The 20,866-nt window shown below is 42.7% G+C and overlaps 2 protein-coding genes across 5 annotated transcripts in view; one reads left to right on the forward strand and one right to left on the reverse strand.

Moving 5' to 3' along the window:
- Nucleotides 1–5,190: 5,190 nt before the first annotated feature.
- The window catches only part of METTL9 (methyltransferase like 9), a 52,332-nt gene continuing 36,656 nt past the window's right edge, over nt 5,191–20,866 (reverse strand). For 3 of the 4 annotated variants that reach the window (XM_047780328.1, XM_047780327.1, XM_047780325.1), the window contains exon 5: nt 5,191–5,894. In XM_047780328.1, the coding sequence (XP_047636284.1) occupies nt 5,689–5,894 (206 nt within the window). In that variant the 3' untranslated portion in view covers nt 5,191–5,688. The remainder of the gene's footprint in view (nt 5,895–20,866) is intronic. The other variant, XM_047780326.1, reaches the window with a different exon arrangement.
- Nucleotides 8,275–18,843, forward strand: IGSF6 (immunoglobulin superfamily member 6). Its single transcript, XM_047780329.1, has 6 exons — nt 8,275–8,409; nt 11,674–12,030; nt 14,660–14,766; nt 15,736–15,783; nt 16,136–16,216; nt 17,777–18,843. Exons 1-6 carry the CDS (start codon nt 8,343–8,345, stop codon nt 17,831–17,833), a joined length of 717 nt encoding a protein of 238 aa, XP_047636285.1. The 5' UTR covers nt 8,275–8,342; the 3' UTR covers nt 17,834–18,843.

Genomic DNA, 20,866 nt, shown 5'->3' on the forward strand with positions numbered 1-20,866 from the left:
AATAAAAGTATCTTTTATTTTCAAATTTTTGAATGTTAAAAATTTGTACATGTGTATGTCTGGGTACATACATGCAAAGAAAAAACTCTGAAAGGGCATATTCCGAAATGTTAACAGTGGTGCTTTCAGGGTTATAGTGAAGGTAAAGTCTATTTGCATTTTCTTTTTCTTTCTTTTTTTTTTCAGGACCACACCTGAAGCACACAGAAATTCCCAGGCTAGGGGTTGAATCGGAGCTGCAGCTGCCAGCCTACACCACAGCTCACGGCAACACCAGATCCTTAACACAGAGCGAGGCCAGGGATCAATCCCACATCCTCATGGATACTTGCCGGGTTCATGAGCCATGAAAAGAACTCTGTCTTTGCATTTTCGTCTTTACAGCTGTCTGTATTTTCTACTTTTTTCTATAATAAACATGCTACTTATAATGCAAAAACCAGTATAGGGCTTTATGATCAGTCACTGCCCCCTTATAAAGAATAAAGAATAAAAACAAAGTGGCAAAATCAAGTGCAGGAAAAACCGTTGTTTTGTTCGGCTGACTATAAAAAGGACTGCCAGTGTATTCCAAACGCCTCAGTTCTCCCATTTTAAAAGTGTTCAGGGTTCAAAGGCATTTAAAACCAAGAGTCTGTGTTGGCTCCTGAACAGGATATGAGAAAACAGCATCTGGGCATTCTATCTGTTCTTAATTATTTTCCAGAACTTAAGAAGAGCAGGTGTATAAGACATTCTATTTCACATGGTCATTTATTTGGCAGTGGGGGAAGGGGATGTTCTGTTTCATTTTACACTTATTTTAAGTAATTTTTAAATGGTCTTGTATCAAAAATACACTAGTATTTAATTCATGTGAATACAGCATATTGACTCTGAAATCCAGAGGGAAATCTTAAGTTCTAGTTATGTAATGATATTCTCCTAAGGCTCCCAAAGTATAAAATTTTATAGCTAAAAAGAAATACTTTGCAGTCAGTGAACACTCATTCCAATTCATTGATATCAATATAGATAGCACGCAACAAAGTACAAATTACTAGTGGATGAAACCCAATGCCATGCAAGTTGTATTCTAAACACAAATCATCAGGGAAATGCAAATCAAAACCACTAAGTACCACCTCACATCCACTGATACCACTTCACACTAAACACCACCTCACATCCACTGATGGCTACTTTCAATACGAAATAATAAGTGTCAGCCAGGATGTGGAGAAATTAGAACCCTTGTGCACTTTGGTGGGAACGTAAAATGGTGCAGCCACTGTGAAAAACAAGATTGCAATTACTCAAAAACTTAAATATAGAACTACCATATAATCCAGCAATTCCACTTCTGGGTATACACCCGAAAAAAGTGAAAACAACAACTCAAACAGCTATCTGTACACCCATGTTCATAGCAGCATTATTCTCAATAACAAAAAGGTGGAAGGAACCCAGGTGTCCATTGATAATGGATAAGCAAGATACACACCATGGAATATTACTCAACCTTGAAAAGGAAAGAAATTCTGACACATGGTACGACATGGATAAACCTTGAGATCAATAGGCTGAGTGAAGCAAGCCAGTCCCCGAAAGACAACTATTGTATGATTCTACTTAAATGAGGTACCTAGAAGAGCCAAATTCAGAGAAAGTAGAATGGTGATTGCCAGGGGCTGGGGGAAGAGGGAATGGGGAATTTTGCAAAATGAAAAGAGTAAAAATGGATGGTAGTGATCATTGCATGATATGAATATACTAAAAGCCACTGAACTGAACTCCTAAAAATGGTTAACATGATAAATTTCATGTGATTTTATAATTTAAAAACTTGGAAGATAAACAATGGTACTGTGTCACCAAACACTAACAATCTTAAAAGTAAGCAACTAGGGAGTTCCTGTTGTGGCTTAGTGGGTTAAGAACCCTACTAGTGCCTGTGAGAACACCAGTTTGATCCCTGGCCTTGCCCTGTGGGATAAGGATTCAGTGTTGCCGGAAGCTGCAGCATAGGTTTCAGCATAGGATCCAGCATGGTCGTGGCTGTGGCGCAGGCCTGTAGCTGCAACTCTGATTCGACCCCTGGCCTGGGAACATCCATATGCTGCAGGTTCGGCCCTAAAAAGAGAAAAAATTAGTAACTAGTAAATAAATAAATAAAAGTGAGCAACTAAATGGGATATGATCGCTGAACTGGCTCCTAGAATAGAAGAAAAGTCATTAATGGAAAAACACGCAAAATGGCAGTAATCTGTAATTGACGTAACAGTAATGTACCAATGTTAATTTCTTAGTTTAGACAAACAGTGCCATAGCTATGTAAGATCACACTGGGAGGTAAAGGGTGTGCAGGAACTCTCTGCCTGATCTTTGCAAGGTTTCTCCAAATCCAACAGTATCCCAAAATAAAAGTTTGTTTTAAAATCAATTTTTTTAAGTGACAACAAAAAAAATCAACTCCTACGTAAGACAAAGACACCACAAATATATCAGACTTGACAAAGTAAGCAGCAAAACACAGACATCTATACCGATAGCTACGGTAAATGTGAAACTGTTTTATCATACTGTTCACTGTGCCTAGCTATTACCTCGTCATCCGCTAATTGCTAAAGGGTAGGCTGTTGAATTTTATGTTGCAATTCTTTCTTTCCTTAATGACTCGGGGTGCATTCTTTCACTTAGACCTTAGCATGGACAGTGTGAACCTCCTCCTACCAATTCATGATTTTATATCTTTTTTTTAATGTGTTTTTTAAACATTTTATTAGAGTTTGGTTGATTTACAATGGTGTCAATTTCTGCTGTACAGCAAAGTGACCCAATCATACGTGTATATATATCTTCCATTAATAATCTTACATTATCTTCCATCATGGTCTATCCCAAGAGATTTTTACATCTTTGATGAGTTGTGACTTCTCAAGCATCCTGGTTGGTTCAAGTCAGTTAGGAGCCCAGTGTCATGCTCAGCAGACTCCCGGGCAGCACAGCTGGCCCAGTGTACCTGCTTCTAGCTGCATCATGGATACATCGGATATAAGCATATTTGAGGGGTCCTAAGGCATCAGCCCAAACGTGGTAGGTCATTTTAGCCACCAGAAGCCCTTATCGAAGGTGCTATAGCTGTTGGAGAAAAGGATCATGAAACACTTTATCAGTAACCAAGCAGTGGGACACAATTGATGAAAGTATCTTGCTTCATTATGAGTCTATGTACATACCAGACTCAGAATTAAGTGAAAACAAAGGTTTCCTCAGACAGAGCACTTGAAACAATTAAGTTTTACTTTATTTTCCAGCCCAGTTTCTTTTCTGTTCAAGGTCAACTACATAAAAACTGATGTGACATTGAGAAGGACAGAAAATACAGCCTCCCTTCACTACGCTGCACCAGGGAGAAATGACTAAGGCTATTGTGTCTTCTTGCTTTCCCTTCCCTGAACTCAGTGGTCTAAACACTCAAGGGGCTTCCAGGTGCAAGTGCAATGCGCTTCGACGCACAGATGCAGCTTGCATTTCCTTTCTCTGTGACCTTTAAGGTCAACTGGTTAGGTTGCTTTGACCACAAATAGAGCTCTTGGTAATTCCTCCAGCACAACCCTAACTTGATACGAAGCACTTACACAAGGAATGGTGCAGACAAGAAGGCAGTTTATTGTATGATGGGGGCGGGGGGGGGGGAACCCACGATTCCATTTAGGGGAAGAAAAAAAAAAAAAGAAAAAAAGAAAAGCCATTAACACTGAGCAACACTGCCATCTAGTGGAATGGTGACACACTACCAAGACTTTCTTTCAAGAGCAGGCGGGAAAGATGAGCCGATGTGCTGGTTTAAATTTTCACCAAAAAATGGCACTTTTGAGAAGCTGGTTTTCAGAGAACCTCAGACTTTGAGAAACTATTTTTATCTTTTAAAGGCATAACTGTATGTGCTTCCTCTGACTTTAGGTAACAGGCGAGGTGTGTATGGTTTTTTTAAACAGGCTATCAAATCAATTCTCGATTTCAAAGTTATGAAAACACCTTGGAGTAACCTGCCTCTTTAAATATTCATCACTCTTGCTCTCTTGCCTGGCGGGCTAAACAGCCATCCCTGATGACAGCTTATAAAGAAGCAAAACGCAACTGCATGAGACCTACATGAAGTGTACGCATTTCCTCTATTTCTTACAATCTAAGTTGCTAAGTATTTGCACTTATTTGAATTCCTAGAAGAAGAAGAAAAAAGCATTCCAAAGCGCCGATAATACTCCTGCATAAATCGCATAACCCAACTCTTAGGATGACTACACAAGAACAGTGGAAGATACTGGTGTGAGGATGTGTGAACGCCGCTCTTAATGAATCATAAAGCCATTCCTCTCAAGACTTTAACTCTCTTTTATACCAGGTGTTGCAGTAAATGTGTGGAGTTGATGACTTCTCCGAGCACATAAATGAGCGTGTTTAATGAAACACCTGGCCGAAAAAAGAAAGCTGTGCAAATAACATACTGTTAATAGCCCCAATCTCGCACTGGCATCTCTGTTATGACTGAGAGTGTAGATTCTGGGTGTGGTGCTTTGCTCTTGGAACATCCACAAAGGTTACTGATCTTGCCAATGATAGAGCTCCCCACGGCAAGATTTCTGGATATATGGTTGGAGGCACTGGTGGGTTCTAGAAGGCATGAGTCGGCCATGGCTTCCTCAAACCAGGATCTTGGCAAATTAGAAACGCAGTCAAGGATTCTGAGGAGCGCAGAGTCCTGGGAAAGAGGTATATACAAGGGTAGGGGAAGAAGTTGAATGCAAACATGGTTAGGGTGCATTCTGTCAGCAGACAGAACTGAATGGTTCAATTCTGAGCACCTGAGATGGCCTTGGAAAAACAAAATGCTGAGTGTAGGACGCAAGTTACCACAAAGTCAGAGCCCGGGGTTCTGCATTTCCCAGAACAACACGAACCGGGGAGTGAGGGTGGTCCCTGACTACTGCACCTGAATGAGGAGGCTGTTCTGAGGGTTATTAGCCCGATTGCCTGGGTTCACCGCAATACGAATGAATCCCCCAACCCCCGTCGAAAGCCTTCCTTTACCACGTATTCAAATCAACTGCATCTTTCACATACGGCTCACGACTTGGGGACCCGCTGAAGCCAAAGCAATGAGAGATGCTAGGGGAGCCTGATAGTAATGCAAACATGATGCCAAAGTCATCTCCAAAAAAGTTTATTAGCATGATTAAAAACATTTTCTTGGATAATGATAGAAGTTCTAAACAGGAGAGAGCATCAGTGGCTATAACTTAGAACCAATACTTGCAACTGGCTGGACAGCTTTATTGCCAGTCTTCACTGTGTTAAAAACGATCCATAGTTATTGGTTCCATGTGAAGTCATGACTATTGCTTTGACTGCGAAGGAGTCCCTACTGCACTTAAGTATAAAAAATATCTTCCGTCATTGGAGAGTGACCTGCATTACTGAGTCAAGAGGTGATAAAAATCCTCAAAGAGTTGGGCTGCTGTGTTTTAAAAACATTCCTTTTACGCACTACAAAGAGATAATTAGTATTTTGGCTTTTGAAATTCCTACTTGATACTCGGAACGGCAGCCCCCAAAGGTCCTCCCTTCGCATCATTGAGGACGCAGACCCTCTCCTGGAGCATACGTTCTTAGGGGGGGACCCCGAAGACTGCGATCACCACACGCTTATACTGGTTTGAGGACAAAGACAGCGTCGTCCAAAACGTAGTAGTCATTGTACATGTCGCCTTCACACAGGTATGGCAGTCTGGTGAACGCTTCGATGACAAACCCAGCTTTTCTGAAAACCTCAGGCAGACTGTTCACTTGCTCTTCCCAGTTCTGTCCCTTGATTTCCAAAATTTCGGATGGTTTATCCCACTTGCCACCTACTAAAACAAAGGAAAACATTAAGTTAAATTCTTGAACAAACAAGTTACTCACAGAGCGGAAAAGCAATATCGGCCCAAGGATTTGGTGTGTGCCAAGAACTGGATGCTTTGACGGATTATCTCCCAGGTACCCCAGCAGGAGGAGGACAGAGAGAGGAAGTCCACGCTTAGGAGGAATGAAGAACCCACACCTGAAAGGTTAATGAAGGGGAAGCAGAGATACAAACCCTGCAGTTCCCGTCGTGGCGCAGAGGAAATGAATCCGACTAGGAACCATGAGGTTGTGGGTTTGATCCCTGGCTTCGCTCAGTAGCTTAAGGATCCAGTGTTGCCATGAGCTGTGGTGTAGGTCGTAGACTCGGCTCAGATCTGATGTTGCTGTCATGTAGGCGGCAGCTGTAGCTCCGAGTGGAGCCCTAGCCTGGGAATCTCCATATGCCGCGAGTGCGGCCCTAAAAAAAGAGAGAAAAAAAGAAATGCGAACCCTGGTTTAACTGGATCCAAAGCCCACAATTTCTCTGACAGTTTCAGGAATCACCCTCCTTTAGACTGACTGGGGAGCAAGGGTTAATGTGTTTGGAAAACTGCTCATAAAGACTGCAAACCTGAAGCAGAGAGTAACAAAATTTCAAAGTGGGTTTTGGATAAACCCAAGAAAATGCCACTCATGTTAAATTATGCAACAAATTAACTAGAGAGGTTTATCAGGCTGAAAATAAAAGCAGGCTAGCAAAGGATTTTAATTTATAAAAACAGATCATTCAGTGTGTTGTTCAAAGGCGCTCAATCCCACTTTCTAACTTTTCCGAACAATTTCACAAACGTGAAGCTCCAGAACTAGAGAGGGGTTAACACACTATAGTGGATGAATCAACCTAGTATTTCTTGGAAATACTAGGACACACACTGTGTTATATATAAATCTGGAGGTGCTTACAGATGCTCTGATGATGTAAACAATACACAATAATATTAAAAGTGTTACTAGGAGTTCCCATCGTGGCGCAGTGGTTAACGAATCCGACTAGGAACCATGAGGTTGCGGGTTCGATCCCTGGCCTTGCTCAGTGGGTTAAGGATCTGGTGTTGCCGTGAGCTGTGGTATAGGTCGCAGACGCGGCTAGGATCCCGTGTTGCTGTGGCTCTGGCATAGGCCGGTGGCTACAGCTCCAATTCGACCCCTAGCCTGGGAACCTCCATATGCCGCAGGAAGCGGCCCTAGAAAAGGCTAAAGACAAAAAAAAAAAAAAAGTGTTACTAAATTCAGACTGAGGAGGATAGCTTTCAGTAAATGAGACAAATATATAATCAACAGGTGCCAAGAGTACAAACACTACAGTGGAAAGATTTTGCGTGCTTTTCGGTGGCCCAGCACCCCTCTTCCTAGAGGGAGGCACCGCCTGGGGAAGCAGCTTTCCCCGCCTTTCTTGCAGCTAAGGCACTGGAACATGACCTAAGTTCACACACAATCGCCTGAGACCTGGAAGGAAGAGCTAACAACCCCAGGTGGGGACTCGAGGTTTGTTCTCCAGGGAGGCGGAGCAGTGGTGTTAGACCAGGAGGCTGGGGCAGCGCTGAGCAGTACTGACAGGCTTTGGTCCATGCTGCAGCATCAAGTGCTTGGGAGCAGCAGTGTGCTCTTCAGATCAGGTGTGTTTTTTTGCTTTTTAGGGCCGCAACCGAGGCATCATAGAAGTCCCCAGGCTAGGGGCCGAACTGGAGCTACAGCTGCCAGCCTATGCCACAGCCACAGCCACACAGGATCCAAACCACATCTGTGACCTACACCACAGCTCACGGCAACACTGGATCATTAACCCACTGAGCGAGGTCAGGGATCAAACCCGCATCCTCAGGGATACTGGTCAGATTCATTACCTCTGAGCCACAGCGGGAACCCCCCAAATAGGTTTTACGGCATGTCTAAGAGCAATTTTCTTGCCTGTAGACCCATACACGTGTCTCCAGTCTTCCCAATGACTCTCCAAGATACCCCCAAATCCTTGCAATAAATTCCCTTTTTCAAGTCAGCCCACAACTGAACTAGCCTGGAAATGGACAGGACAAATTACCGGTGGAAGACTACTTCCTGGGAATAGGCACCACCTTTAAAACAAAAGCTCACTCGCCACATGGAACACTTTCGAGGATTTGCAAAACCTGAGAAAAAGGGACCCCATGAACATTCAGAAATGTGCTGGAGGCTTTAAAAAAAAAAAATCTCCATTTTAAATGGTGAAACTAGGTTACCAACAATTGTTACACAATTTCAAAAAGTTCCTGATTATGGTTCCTTAATAAGAGTTCCTCTCTCCTCCTTCTTCCTTTCTAAAAAAAGAAGCAGCAGAGCAGCCAAGGCTCTTTAAACACTCCCCCACCACCCACACACACACACACACCCACACACACCCACACACCCACACACACACACACACACACACCACAGAGATGGCCACTGTGAACGGAGGCATCATCACTCTCAGTCTGGAAATCAGTCTGGTTCTATTGTGTGTCGGTAAGGTTCTTTTTCTTTCTCCTCTGTTTCATTTAAATCCATTGCTGTTGTTAGCCAGATTCATTTTTATTTTAAGCCCCTACGGATGAATTGTTAAATGTATGGCATTATGAAAATTGTCTAAGGTGATCAATTTGTTTCCAGAGAAATGGGTCATAAAATAAGAGCTGAGAAAATGGTTCTTGTTAACATTCAAAATCCCCTTTGCTGTGATGCTGCTTTTAGAGCAGGCAGATCTCTCTCCAGACAAAGGGCTGAAACATTCATACAGTCACGTTTGTCAGCAACAATTTAATTTAGTTCCTGTACCGGTAAAGTCACTCGACACGCTACAGAATTATTTTTAAAGATTGGTGTTTCAGAAAAGCTGAATTTCTATAAATTAGAGTACTTGTCATTTAAAAACAAAAAATGGCTCCTTACTTGAAGAAAAATCTTCCCATAATATATGGCTGCCTGTACCTGGCTTTTTCTCTCTGATAAAGAAAGTGTTTCCTACGTCACGGTGCTAATAATCTCATCTTAGGTCTAATAAATCTAATAAGCTCAAAGTTGCTCACAAAGTTTAGATCATAGGGTATAGAAAGGGAGAAAAATCCCTTTGAGTTATTTTTTTTCTCATCTGTACAGAAACATATTGAAATCTTCACAGTGGTGGAAAGGTGAAGGGAACACAGGTGATTTTTTTTGCTTCTACTTTCAGTAATAGTCTTTTTTCCTAGTAAGAAGATAATACATTTATAAACTATTTCAGTATGATTTTAAGGAAGAATCCTTAGCTCTTACAGATATATTCTGAACCATGTGCAGATAAAATATCTGGAATTTTCCCTAAAAGGACATGAGGTGAAGGAACAAGTAGGAAGAAGAGCTGAAACCCTGGGGTGCAGTCGGAGATGGCAGAGAAGGCACTGCGCTGGCCGACCACCGCCTTGTGTTCCAAATTTCCCTTAAAGGCTTCTTTTAGAAAGCGTCAAACATTTGTTTTCTAGATATTTTCTAGCTTGGTCTTCAAAAACAGTAACCTTTTTTTATTCCCTCCACCAAGGAGATAAACAACCTTTTCAGAAGGTATTGTGTTTAGGGGAAGAAAAAAAAAAAAAAATTCCTGCAGAACATGAGAGTTCTTAAAGAGAAATTGTCAGGAGCGGCTGTGGGGTGACATGTCCCCTGAGCTTCCCCTTTGCTCTGGGGCATTGCTTCACTGGAGTGGGGGAGGTGTCCCCATTCCCGTGCTCTCACAGGAAAACCACGGATGGCCTCTGGGTCTTCTCTGGGCTCTAAGGCACAGCAGTCAGAAATGAGCAGAGACAGGAAAACTCCAAAGTTGCAAATATTGCGTTTATCCTGGAGCACACATTCTCGGAGAAGAGTGTTGAAAGGCAGCAGCTTCCCCTTTAAAAACTCTGTGACAGAGGATCTGAGGCGGGGACACTGCTGGGGAAGGCGGTCCCGTCAAGGAGCCGAGTCTTCGAGGGAGCCATGTGGTCGCATTTATCAGCTAAGCTAAGCTCCTGAAGACGTGAAAAGCCTGGTCTTCTCCAGGTGACTATCCTCTCATCTGGTGTCTATTGATCAGGTCACAAAAGCACCCAGCTCTTCTCCAAATTGTACAAATACTAAAATGAAACCACGGCGAGAACAGACTGGCATTGCAAATGACAGGAGTCTAGTTTTAATTTCTTCTGTTCTGGCTAGAGACCCATCAGAAAAATCCAGCGGAAACTTAAGCCTCAGACCACCTGAATGACTCTTCCGCTGTGTTTGCAGGAGCAAAGGACCAAGTCAGACAAAGAAGATCACGTGGAAACGTACAAGCAGGCAGAGTCAGACTAAGAACCTACAAAAATCCCAGTGGGTCTCAACCAGTACTATCTCCCATACAGCCTCCCTTGCCCCAGAAAGGATTGAGGGCAGGTCCTCCCATTTATAAACCCCTGAGCAGCTTTCCAGCTTCACAGGCCTGGGATTAGGAGGCCCCCAGACAGGGACCCCACCTGTGACACAGAAGCAGCATGACGTGCTGGAAGGAGTGCTGGACGGGGGACCTGGCCCTCTCCACATCTTGGCTGAAACGTTCACGATTCTAAAACAGGCGTAGGATACTGTGGGAACAGGAGTCGTGGTGGAGGCAGAAATTGCTACCTTTTATTAAATACTTACCAAGACGTAGGTAAGTAAATACTCCTTATGTGACAGCCTCGCTTAAATGTCCCGCTAAGCTCAGGATAAGCTCACAAGACTCTTCCCGTTTGGCTAATGAGGAGCCAGACCGGAGAGCCAGCAACTAGCAGAGCTGGGATCCAACTCAGGTGTGTGCCCATGAGCACGATACTGCTCGTCAAATACGATGAAAGCTACCGGACTACAAAGCAGTGGCCAAGAGCCGGGAAGAAATCCATTTTGCTGGGCCACAGCACGGCCCGCTCAGGAGGCCTCTGCTCTGTAACCAAAGACGCCGGAGGCTAAGCCAGGGCTGCACTTTCCCAGATGTGCATCTTGCCTTTTATAACGTTTCCTACTGGGACGACTGGGCTCACAAAGGAACAATTGTGAATTGCCATGAATTCCTAGCAATCACAATGCCCACAAGGTGAAAAGAAAAAAAAAAAAATTCCAGACTGTTCCTGGGCTCAACCATCGGCCGTGACATTGGCATGAGGCACCTTGACACCTGTTACCGCCCTGAATACAACACTCCTGTGAGGCCAGGGGTACAGATGAGGAAACGGGCTCTGAGAGCCGAAGTGATCCGCACAGGGAGATCAAAGGAGAGCTTGTAAGGACACCAAGAGTGTACACGCGGACCCTGGACTTCTGACTCTGGACCTGCTGCCACCTCCGCTGATGATGAGGCGGATTCCCTGGACCCCTGTGGGTCGGTCCCAAGTCCCAAGCATCACTGTGCACCAGCAGGCTGAGGTCAGGGGACTCGGGGAGGTAGGAAAAGGGAGGAACATCAGCATCTACCTTTTTTTCTGTCTCAATTTTTAAAAATTAATGTTGATGTACGATTTTACAGAAGTTACAGGGATGCAATACAGGGAGTCCCCATTTTTAAAGGCCATATTCCACTCATAGCTATTCTAAAGTCCTGGCACCAGTGTCTACTTCTACAGTCCCGTCTGTGCTGGGAGTGAGGTAAGAAAAAGAAAGCAATGGCTTTCAATGGGTTCCTCCAGCCAAAAATGTCGATAAAACAGAAGCACCGGCAAAGGAAGGTGAGGAGAAACTCTAAACAGGCTCATCCGCTTCCGCCCACAGGTGCCGCCGGTGGCTGTACCGTCTCAGTCTTTCAACCACCTTTCCTGGAAGTGGACCACACGCAAAAGGCCGTTACCATCCAGTGCTCCTTCTCCACGGTGGGGTGCCCTGCGGAGCAACCCAGGAGCCTGTGGTTTCGCTATGGCACTCACCAGCCCGAGAACCTGTGCTTGGATGGATGCAGACGTGAGACAGACAAATTCAGGGTTGGGACTTCGGCACAAAACCAAGTTTCTCTCACCGTGAACAGGGTGGCCCTCAATGACAGTGCCATCTACATCTGTGGAATAGCCTTTCCCAGTTCGAAGGAGCCAAAAGCTAAGCAAACCGGAGGAGGGACGGTGCTGGTGGTAAGAGGTCAGTCAAGGCTTTGGTCCCTTGCGCTGTGTCCTGCTCGGGCCTTTAAACGCACTGCATTACTTAAATGCAGAGAGGATGAGATACGTTTGCTAACTGCTGAGCCAGTGAAGAGGGTCAGCTGCACACAAGCCAACACGCAGTTTGAATTAAAGAACTCCTTTGACCCCCCTGGGAGATGCAGGCACCACAGACACAGAGTCGGGGTTATGTCAGGTGCTATATTCTTCCCATGCTGACCCTTCGGTAGTCCGGGGGGACCACCTTCTGTATGTTACATGGACTGAAATGCGATGGTTAACTGTCCGCCTAGTCAGGCACGGGTCTGCTCCTGCACCATCTAGAACAAAACACTAGAGAAGCATAAGTGATCAATAAACTGGACTCAGAAGAAAAAAAAAAAAAAAGACTCATGGAGAATAAACACAAATTTTAGGAGCTCCCATTGTGGCTCAGCGGAAACGAATCTGACTAGCATCTATGAGGACGCAGGTTCGATCCCTGGCCTTACTCAGTGGGTTAAGGACCCAGTGTTGCCATGAGCTGTGGTGTAGGTCGAAGACGTGGCTCGGATCCCGAGTTACTGTGGCTCTGGCATAGGCTGGCAGGTGTAGCTCTGATTCGACCCCTAGGCTGGGAACCTCCATAAGCCGCAGGTGCGACCCTAAAAAGACAAAAGACAAAATAAATAAATAAATAGCCAAAAGGAAAAATGCCTTGAAAAGAGATGCAGGTCTCAAACCTGCAATTTTATGTGAAGAAGCATTTGCCTTTAGGAATAGAAATGGAAGTATCGCGAAGAGACATGACAATTTCCTACCTTTTCTACAGAGCTCCTAATTTCACACTTGAAACTTTTTTTTTTTAAATGGCCACATCCACGGCACGTGGAAGTTCCCAGCTGTGGCAAGGCTGGATCCTTTCATCCACTGCGCCGGGCAGGGGGTCAAAACCTGCACCTCTGCAGCAAGCCGAGTCACTGCAGTCAAGATTCTTAACCCACTGCACCAAGGCGGGAACTCCAAAACTTTTTTTTTTTTTAAGTTTTATAGATATGGCTGATTTGTTAGTTTCACGGCAAAAATGTATGTTGTATACCGAGCACACAGAAATAACAAGGCCCTACTGTAAAGCACAGGGACCTACATTCAATACCCTGTGACAAATCATAATAGGAAAGAATATGAAAAAGAATAGATACACATCTGTATAACTGAATCACTTTGTTGGGCAGCAGAAATTCACACAACAGTGTAAACTGTACATCAATAACATTTAATAAGTAGATAGAGTTCACAGGATAAGTGCCTATGGAATACTGATGGAACAGTACCAGTTATTCAGATATTACAAATCAAATTGGATTTTATTTATTTTTTTTTATTTTTTTGTCTTTTTGCTATTTCTTTGGGCCGCTCCCGCAGCATATGGAGGTTCCCAGGCTAGGGGTCGAATCGGAGCTGTAGCCACCGGCCTACGCCAGAGCCACAGCAACGCAGGATCTGAGCCGCGTCTGCGACCTACACCACAGCTCACAGCAACACCGGATCCTTAACCCACTGAGCAAGGCCAGGGACCGAACCTGCAACCTCATGGTTCCTAGTCGGATTCGTTAACCACTGCGCCATGACGGGAACTCCTCGAATTGGATTTTATGCTTCAAATAACCCAGGACTTGAAGACATTGGTAGGTTTCCTCATCACTACCTACAGCGCAGGGCACTTCCTGCAAGAAGGGAGACTTTTGGAATGTGCAAAGGGACTCAATGATTCTACTTCTAGAACTTTATTAGAAAGAAGGGGCCCGTGTAACAATGCCGGTCTTTTAAGCGTGCGGTGAGCGCTTAACGATCTCAGTGTTTGCCCTTTTCGGGTTCTTTTACAGATGGCACTGTTCCGTTACACACACCACACAGCCCAAGGTTATAAATAAACACACACAGGGAAGTCTCTTAACTCCATAAACAGACTCTTAGTGACACCTGTACATCATATCTACTAAAAGAAACTTTAAACACCCTTGCAATAAATTTTAAAGGTTATCTAACGTGAAGTAACACTTCATAGGAAAAGTGACTCCTGGCATTATGACAGGTAAGTGTTTTTAATTTTAAGGTGTAAAAATGAATATTTTTAGCATAATACATTTAAAGAACTAATGGCTTTAATACACTTGAGTGTTTTTGGAATCAGAAGACCCTCAATAAATTTTTTTATGACCAGCCAAGCAGAGGAATAAGCTCATGGGTCACCTCTAACATAGTTTCAATTATACTTTATACATTTATTTGTTTATTATTTATGTATTTATTTTGTCTTTTTAGGGCCGCACCCAGGGCACGGCATATGGAGATTCCCAGGCTAGGGGTCTTATTGGAGCTATAGCTGCTGGCCTAAGCCACAGGCACAGCAGCGCCACATATCCGAGCCGCGTCTGCGACCTACACCACAGCTCACGGCAACGCCAGATCCTCAACCCACTGAGTAAGGCCAGGGATTGAACCCGCAACCTCATGGTTCCTAGTCGGATTTGTCTCCGCTGCGCCACAACGGGAACTCCTATACATATATTTAAAGTAATATGTTTCAAGAGTGACAGTAGCTCTTTCTGTATCTGTAATTCACAAAGCAATGAAGGTTCTCAGCAAGGAACTGCAGAGTCTGCTGACAGCGATCTTGTCGCTGCTCTCTATCTACATTATTGGTGTCCTCGTGATCTTCGTCATCCTCACCAAAGTAAGTCAGATTTCTTGCATTAGCTATTCCTGTGGCCTTGAATATTATAAAGAAATAATTTCCATCTCCTCACACACTGGGGGCCTTAGTTTAATTAACATCTTCCTTTGCATCTGCAGGAAATACCACCTGCAGAAGAGATCTGTGGAAGAAAGCATACATTTTCATCACTGAAATTATCAACCAGAATACACAATTTACAGGGTTTTCCTCTTAAAAACCCAGTAATATGGGAGAAAGAGACCCTTTTTTATTTTTACGTATTTATTAATTTTTCTTTTCTTTCTTTTTTTTTTTTTTTTGTCTTTCTGTCTTTTCTAGGGCCGCACTCACGGCATGTGGAGGTTCCCAGGCTAGGGGTCGAATCGGAGCCGTAGCCACCCGCCTACGCCAGAGCCACAGCAACGCCGGATCCGAGCCGCGTCTGCAACCTACACCACAGCTCCTGGCAACGCCGAATCCTTAACCCACTGAGTGAGGCCAGGGATCGAACCCGCAACCTCATGGTTCCCAGTCAGATTCGTTAACCACTGAGCCATGACGGGAACTCCAAGAGACCCTTTTTTATAGCCATCATACACACTCTCTTTCTGCTGGAGGAAAGAGGGTTACTGTTATCTATGAAGGGCCTAAATACAGTCTTTAAGAACAGAAAAAGGTTAACAAAGATTAGAAACTGCCTTTAAAATATCTTTAAAGTTTTTGAGGAAGACTATCATCTGGTTGTTTACGTGCTATAAGACGAGGTATGTATGTGTTATGTCAGGAATACTATAAATTCTACATCAAAAGCAGTTTGAGCTATTTTATTAATAAAAGCATCTCAGAAATGACGTGAAAATCATTAACTCTTTCTGCGTATCATTTAAATATCAAGTCAGTTTACCCTCCTTATGGTATGAGATATCTGCCACAATTGCTCTGAAATGCATAAAATGTCTTAGAAGACTTTCCTTTTCTTCTTGACAGTCAAAATCTAACACTCTGAGAAAAAAAGAAACAGAAGATTCACAAAAGGTACAGACCAATGTTTGTAAAATGTCTTTTGAATGGTGGTGGTGTAACTATTTCAAATCCAAACTAATTGAAGAAACGCAGAATGTTATGGTAACTTTCAACCACAGATACTGTTTCCTATTGTTGAGAAAAAGGATAATCTCAAGTGATGAAAGACATGGTAAACTGATAGTTCTTAACCATAAATTCTACTGAACATACTCGAAATACAAAAGGGTTAGCTGTAGGTATAGATGTATTGGGGGAAGCGTGGGTGATTTCTGAGACTGGTGGCAGTAAAGAAAGAAAATGCTCAGAGGATGTGCAGTATCATTGCTTTTAGTCCTGAGAGATGTTTTTTTCTTACTTGTAGAAAAAGAGTGTTCGACGTATTTTTCAGGAAATTGCTCAAGAGCTATATAGTAAGAGAAACATGGAAACATGCCAACAACCTGTAAGTATAAAAAAGATGTAATACATACATAAAGCATGTTTAAAAAAAACTAAGCTGCCAACAAGCTGTCAATAATCAAGTTTTCCTTTAGAAGAGTCTGAAAGAGGACTTTCACAATATGCTTTTTTTTTTTTTTTTTTTGGCCACACCCAAGGTATGCAGAAGTTTCTGGGCCAGGAATCAAACCTACACCACAGCTGCAACCAGAACCAAGCGGTGACCACACCAGATCCTTAACTCACTGAGCCACCAGGGAACTCCACAATACGCATTTTTATATAGAACTTGTTTTGATAAATACATGACAAAGGACATCTCATACAATATTAAACAGATCCCAGGCTGGCATCTTAGTGACACAGAATCTTTCAAAAACACATTGGATACAGGCAATGTTTCAATACAGACAAGGATGCTTTTGTGGATAGAAAGCTACTTTGTACAGTATCTTGTATGCAGTCCTAAGCATTAACAGATGTTGCAAACATCTGTGGATCAAATTACATAGAAAAAGTACTTGTTCACATTAGAAGATACAGCTATTAAAAGTTTAAAATGGGAAGTTCCCGTTGTGGCTCAGCGGGTTAAGAACCCGACGTAGTGTCTGTGAGGCTTCAGGTTCGATCCCTGGCCTTGCTCAGTGGGTCAAGGATCCAGCATTGGCACAAGCTGCAGCGTCAGTCGCAGCTGTGGCTCAGATCCTGCGTTGCTGTGGTTGTGGTGTACACCTGCACATGCGGCTCCAATTCAACCCCCAGTCCGGGAATTTCCATATGCGGCCATAAAAAAAATAAAATAAAATAAATAAAAAATAAGGATATTTCTTCAATCTTTGGGGTTGGAATAACAGGAATAATACATCTCTACCAACTACAATATGTTCTGATAGTGTTTCTTTACAGCCCTATTTAAACAGGTGTTTCAAACAAGATGCTATTTTAAAGCTAGCAGAGCAGATAGTTTCCACGATGTCTGCTGAAACTGCTCAGACTTAAATGTATACAAAATAAAGAACTTATATACTAGTAAAGATATTTTCCCCTCAAACAGCAGCCATGAGGGCAAATGAAATGGAATTGTGTTTGACATGAGGTGTGTTTTTAAAAATCCAATTCCTAAAATGGGTTTTCACCCAGGAAAGAATATCATCTTAAGTAGTCCCTTCATCCTTCAATGTACAAACAAATACATCAAGAAGTGGTCTAATTACCTAAGATGCCACTCTGCATAACTGCAAGTGCCTGTTCACACTCATTTTCTTATTGAAGCTGGGCGTCTTCTCCAGCCAAGAGGCCAAGGTAAATGGCCTGAAGATAGGTCTGGAACTAGAAATTTAAAGACCTAAGCTAGGGCTCTGACAATGGTATCTGAACAGGAAGATTATTGTTCAGTTCCCACATCTTACGCCCAATAAAGGGAAAATGGTAAGTGGAACTTTAAGATTACCGGAAGGGGACTTGGGACCCAGGATGCAGGATGGCGCTGCAGTTTATGTGCTGCTGGTAGTGTGGCATTCGTGGTTGTGCAATCTTAAACATGGCTTGTTATTTACTATTGCAGGAGAAAGATAACACTTATGAAAACAGAAGAGCAGTTTCTAACTATGAAAGACCATAGAAATCTTTTTTTGATTTTCAATTAAGTCACGGAAGATCCAACGCCAGAAGCTATGGAAGTCATACGTATGGACATATACCCATCAGGGCCTTAAAAAAATTTAAGGTAAATGGAAAAGTCAACTGGCTACAAGAAGGATCCCGGGGTATAAGGAAACTCTTACTAACAGTAATGAAGAAAATACTTTAAAAAAAATTGTAACTGAAAAATAACTTTCCTAATTTGCTAAAATTCTAAGCAAATGTCTTCAAAACCTTCCATTTATAACATATATCCTATATTTATCTCATTCAACATACAAGGTGCACCACGTCATGATTGGTACCCTGAAGATTTAGTCACACCATGTGTCTCAGTCTTGCGTAGGATTTTTTTTTGGGGGGGACAAACCCCGGGAATGAAAGAATTGCTTTTAAAGTTGTTTGAGGGGTCACTTAGACTAAGTTGGGAGAGAACGAGGAATGGAGGGAAGGGGGGAACGTGACAGAACTTGAAGGAGCCAAAATCATCTTGAAAAGTATTTTGGAGCAAAAATCATGTCCTCTGGTATTGCAATGGAGCGATGGTACAACGCACATCTTCCTGCCAAGGTATATACATCATGCTACCAACAAAAAGTGAGACGAGGAGTGGGGAGAGTAGAGAGTAAGAATACAAAAACTCAAACACAGAAAATCCAAAGCCGAAGGTTCAACAGAGAAAACCTCAGGACAAATATGCCACAACCGACCCTAGGTGTCAGTCTTGTGCCAGATGACAGCGCCAGAGTAGGATCCGGCCACGCGCTGCACCTAACAATGCCTTTAAGAGACTGATTTTTCACCAACGAGACGGAGGGAAATGATAGATGAGGGGCTGGGTACAGTAAGGATGTTTAGAGACCTCATTGCCATCTCACTGAGTAAACGTGTTATGGATTGTTCTCTGAAAGTTACTTCAGTGTTAAAAAAAAAAATCGATTTAAAGCACCAAGTACATGTTCATTATTAAACATGAATTACTACCTATTATGTTTATTTCATTAAAGTGTTTCTCTTAAACTGGTATAAAATGAGGTGTATGCTTATTTTTAAAACGCAGATCAAATTTTAAAGCCTTTTAAGGTCCCTCTGAAAGCATCCTGTACGGATGCTTTAAATCCGTGATCTGTAGCCTTTATAACCATACGTGCCAGGAAAAATGGAAAGGGGAGAGCAGGCAACACACAACCCCATTTTATCTCTGTGTACTGAGGGCACACTTATATGTGTGTCTGAGTGCACATCTCTTTACGTGTGTTTTGTACAGTGCATGCCTGCATAACAATAGAAATAAAACAATGGGTATAAAAAGTAAGGTAAATAAAAACTCTTTACTTTTACATACTAACATTTTCTTCCCGAGTCCCCAAAACTGTCTTGCATATTCCCTCTACTTTGAGACCACTGGCTGGTTGAAATAAATGAACTTCCAACCAGGCGGCAAAGAGGGAACACTAAGAACCATCTAGGTGTTGGATGTAATCACTTCCTTTTCATTTCTGGGAGTCATGACATTTGGTACTTTCAGGGCTGAAAATTTACTGCTTTTGGCATAACTAATGAGGAAACAGAATCCCTGAGATAAACTCATATTTGATTCAGAGTAAACCTCTTCCATGACAAGCAAGGACTGTGTTTCAAAGATTGATTACCAAGCTGAAATTTGGAATATTCTTTCCCAAAGAGTGATATTCCCTCGGGTCATACATGTGTGCTTGATGTACATATAATATTCTCTATTTTATTCATCCATCTAGCCAGCAATATTTATTGAGTTCTATACTATTACACAATCAAAAGCCTCTTTTGCACTGAACTTAGTCTTCCCTGGGAACCCCTTGTTCAGACCTTCATGCTTGGCACATGCTGTTTCCACTGCAAGATAATATCCTCCACAGAGGAGTTCCCATTGCGGTGCAGCAATAATGAACCTAACTGGTACTCATGAGGATGCGGGTTTGATCCCTGGCCTCTCTCAGTGGGATAAAGATCCGGCTTTGCTGTCAGCTGTGGCGTAGGTCGCAGATGCAGCTCAGATCCTGTGTTGCTATGGCTGTGGTGTAGGCTGGCAGCTGCAGCTCTGAGTAGACCCCTAGCCTGGGGACTTCCATATACCACAGGTGTGGCCCTAAAAAGCAAAAAAAAAAAAAAAAAGTGCTCCACAGATACAAACATAGTTCAAATGCTACTTCCTACATGAAAACTTCCCTAATCTCTCTTGCAGTTAATGGATCTTTGCTTCTCTAAACCCAGAGAACTTTATCAGGTTCCTTAGCAGACTATCCTACTACCATTGTCTATTTCCATCTTCTAAACTATTCTCTAAGTATTTTAAAACCAGAAGCACATGTCTCATTTATCTTTGTGTTTCTACCGCCTACCACTGCCTGGTACATAGGCTCTTAAATGCCTTTACATGAATGCAAATGAACGATGTTTCTACAGAAATATATTTTTGCAGCATTTCAACTGAGATATAAAGCACACTTCACTCCCTAGCCATTGACCCTAACCTCTCTTCAAAAGAGCTCTTCACAGAATCCCTAACATGTGCATTTTCCTGCTATCTGAGCATCCAGAATTTTCACTAGAAAGGATTAAACTACAGCCTTCTCTTTAGATTTGTATTTCCCTGGATAATGAAAAGAGAATAATACTAAAACAACCTGAAGAGGAAAATGGACAGAAACACGGCTCTAGTGTCCATACACCCTACCCTTTAGACAAGAGCACTTAAACCACATTCCAAAAGATGTTAATAAGATTTTAAGAATAAGTCATTTCTTTCTCTCTACAGTATAAGACCTGAGAATTTGAAACTCTGGGCTAAGAGGCATATAGTTAGGTGTCTGTGGAGTCAAGTCACATAGGACAAAATGAAAAGGTAAAAGCACTGATGTACACAACAAAGTGGAGAATTGTGAACTAATATGATCAAGGAAGCCACAGATGAAAACAAAGAACAGAACAGGATGGGATGAAATCAATCTACCACATATCAAATACCCATACT

Source organism: Phacochoerus africanus, chromosome 5 (genome assembly GCF_016906955.1).
Source record: "Phacochoerus africanus isolate WHEZ1 chromosome 5, ROS_Pafr_v1, whole genome shotgun sequence".
NCBI lineage: Eukaryota > Metazoa > Chordata > Mammalia > Artiodactyla > Suidae > Phacochoerus > Phacochoerus africanus.

What these genes read in the sequence shown, in the direction of transcription:
- IGSF6 (XM_047780329.1), top strand. Translation starts at nt 8,343, where the DNA reads ATGGCCACTGTGAACGGAGGCATCATCACTCTCAGTCTGGAAATCAGT. An exon ending in TCTTCGTCATCCTCACCAAA is followed by an intron (nt 14,767 to 15,735) that starts GTAAGTCAGATT and finishes TCTTCTTGACAG; the next exon opens with TCAAAATCTAACACTCTGAG. An exon ending in TGGAAACATGCCAACAACCT is followed by an intron (nt 16,217 to 17,776) that starts GTAAGTATAAAA and finishes TTACTATTGCAG; the next exon opens with GAGAAAGATAACACTTATGA.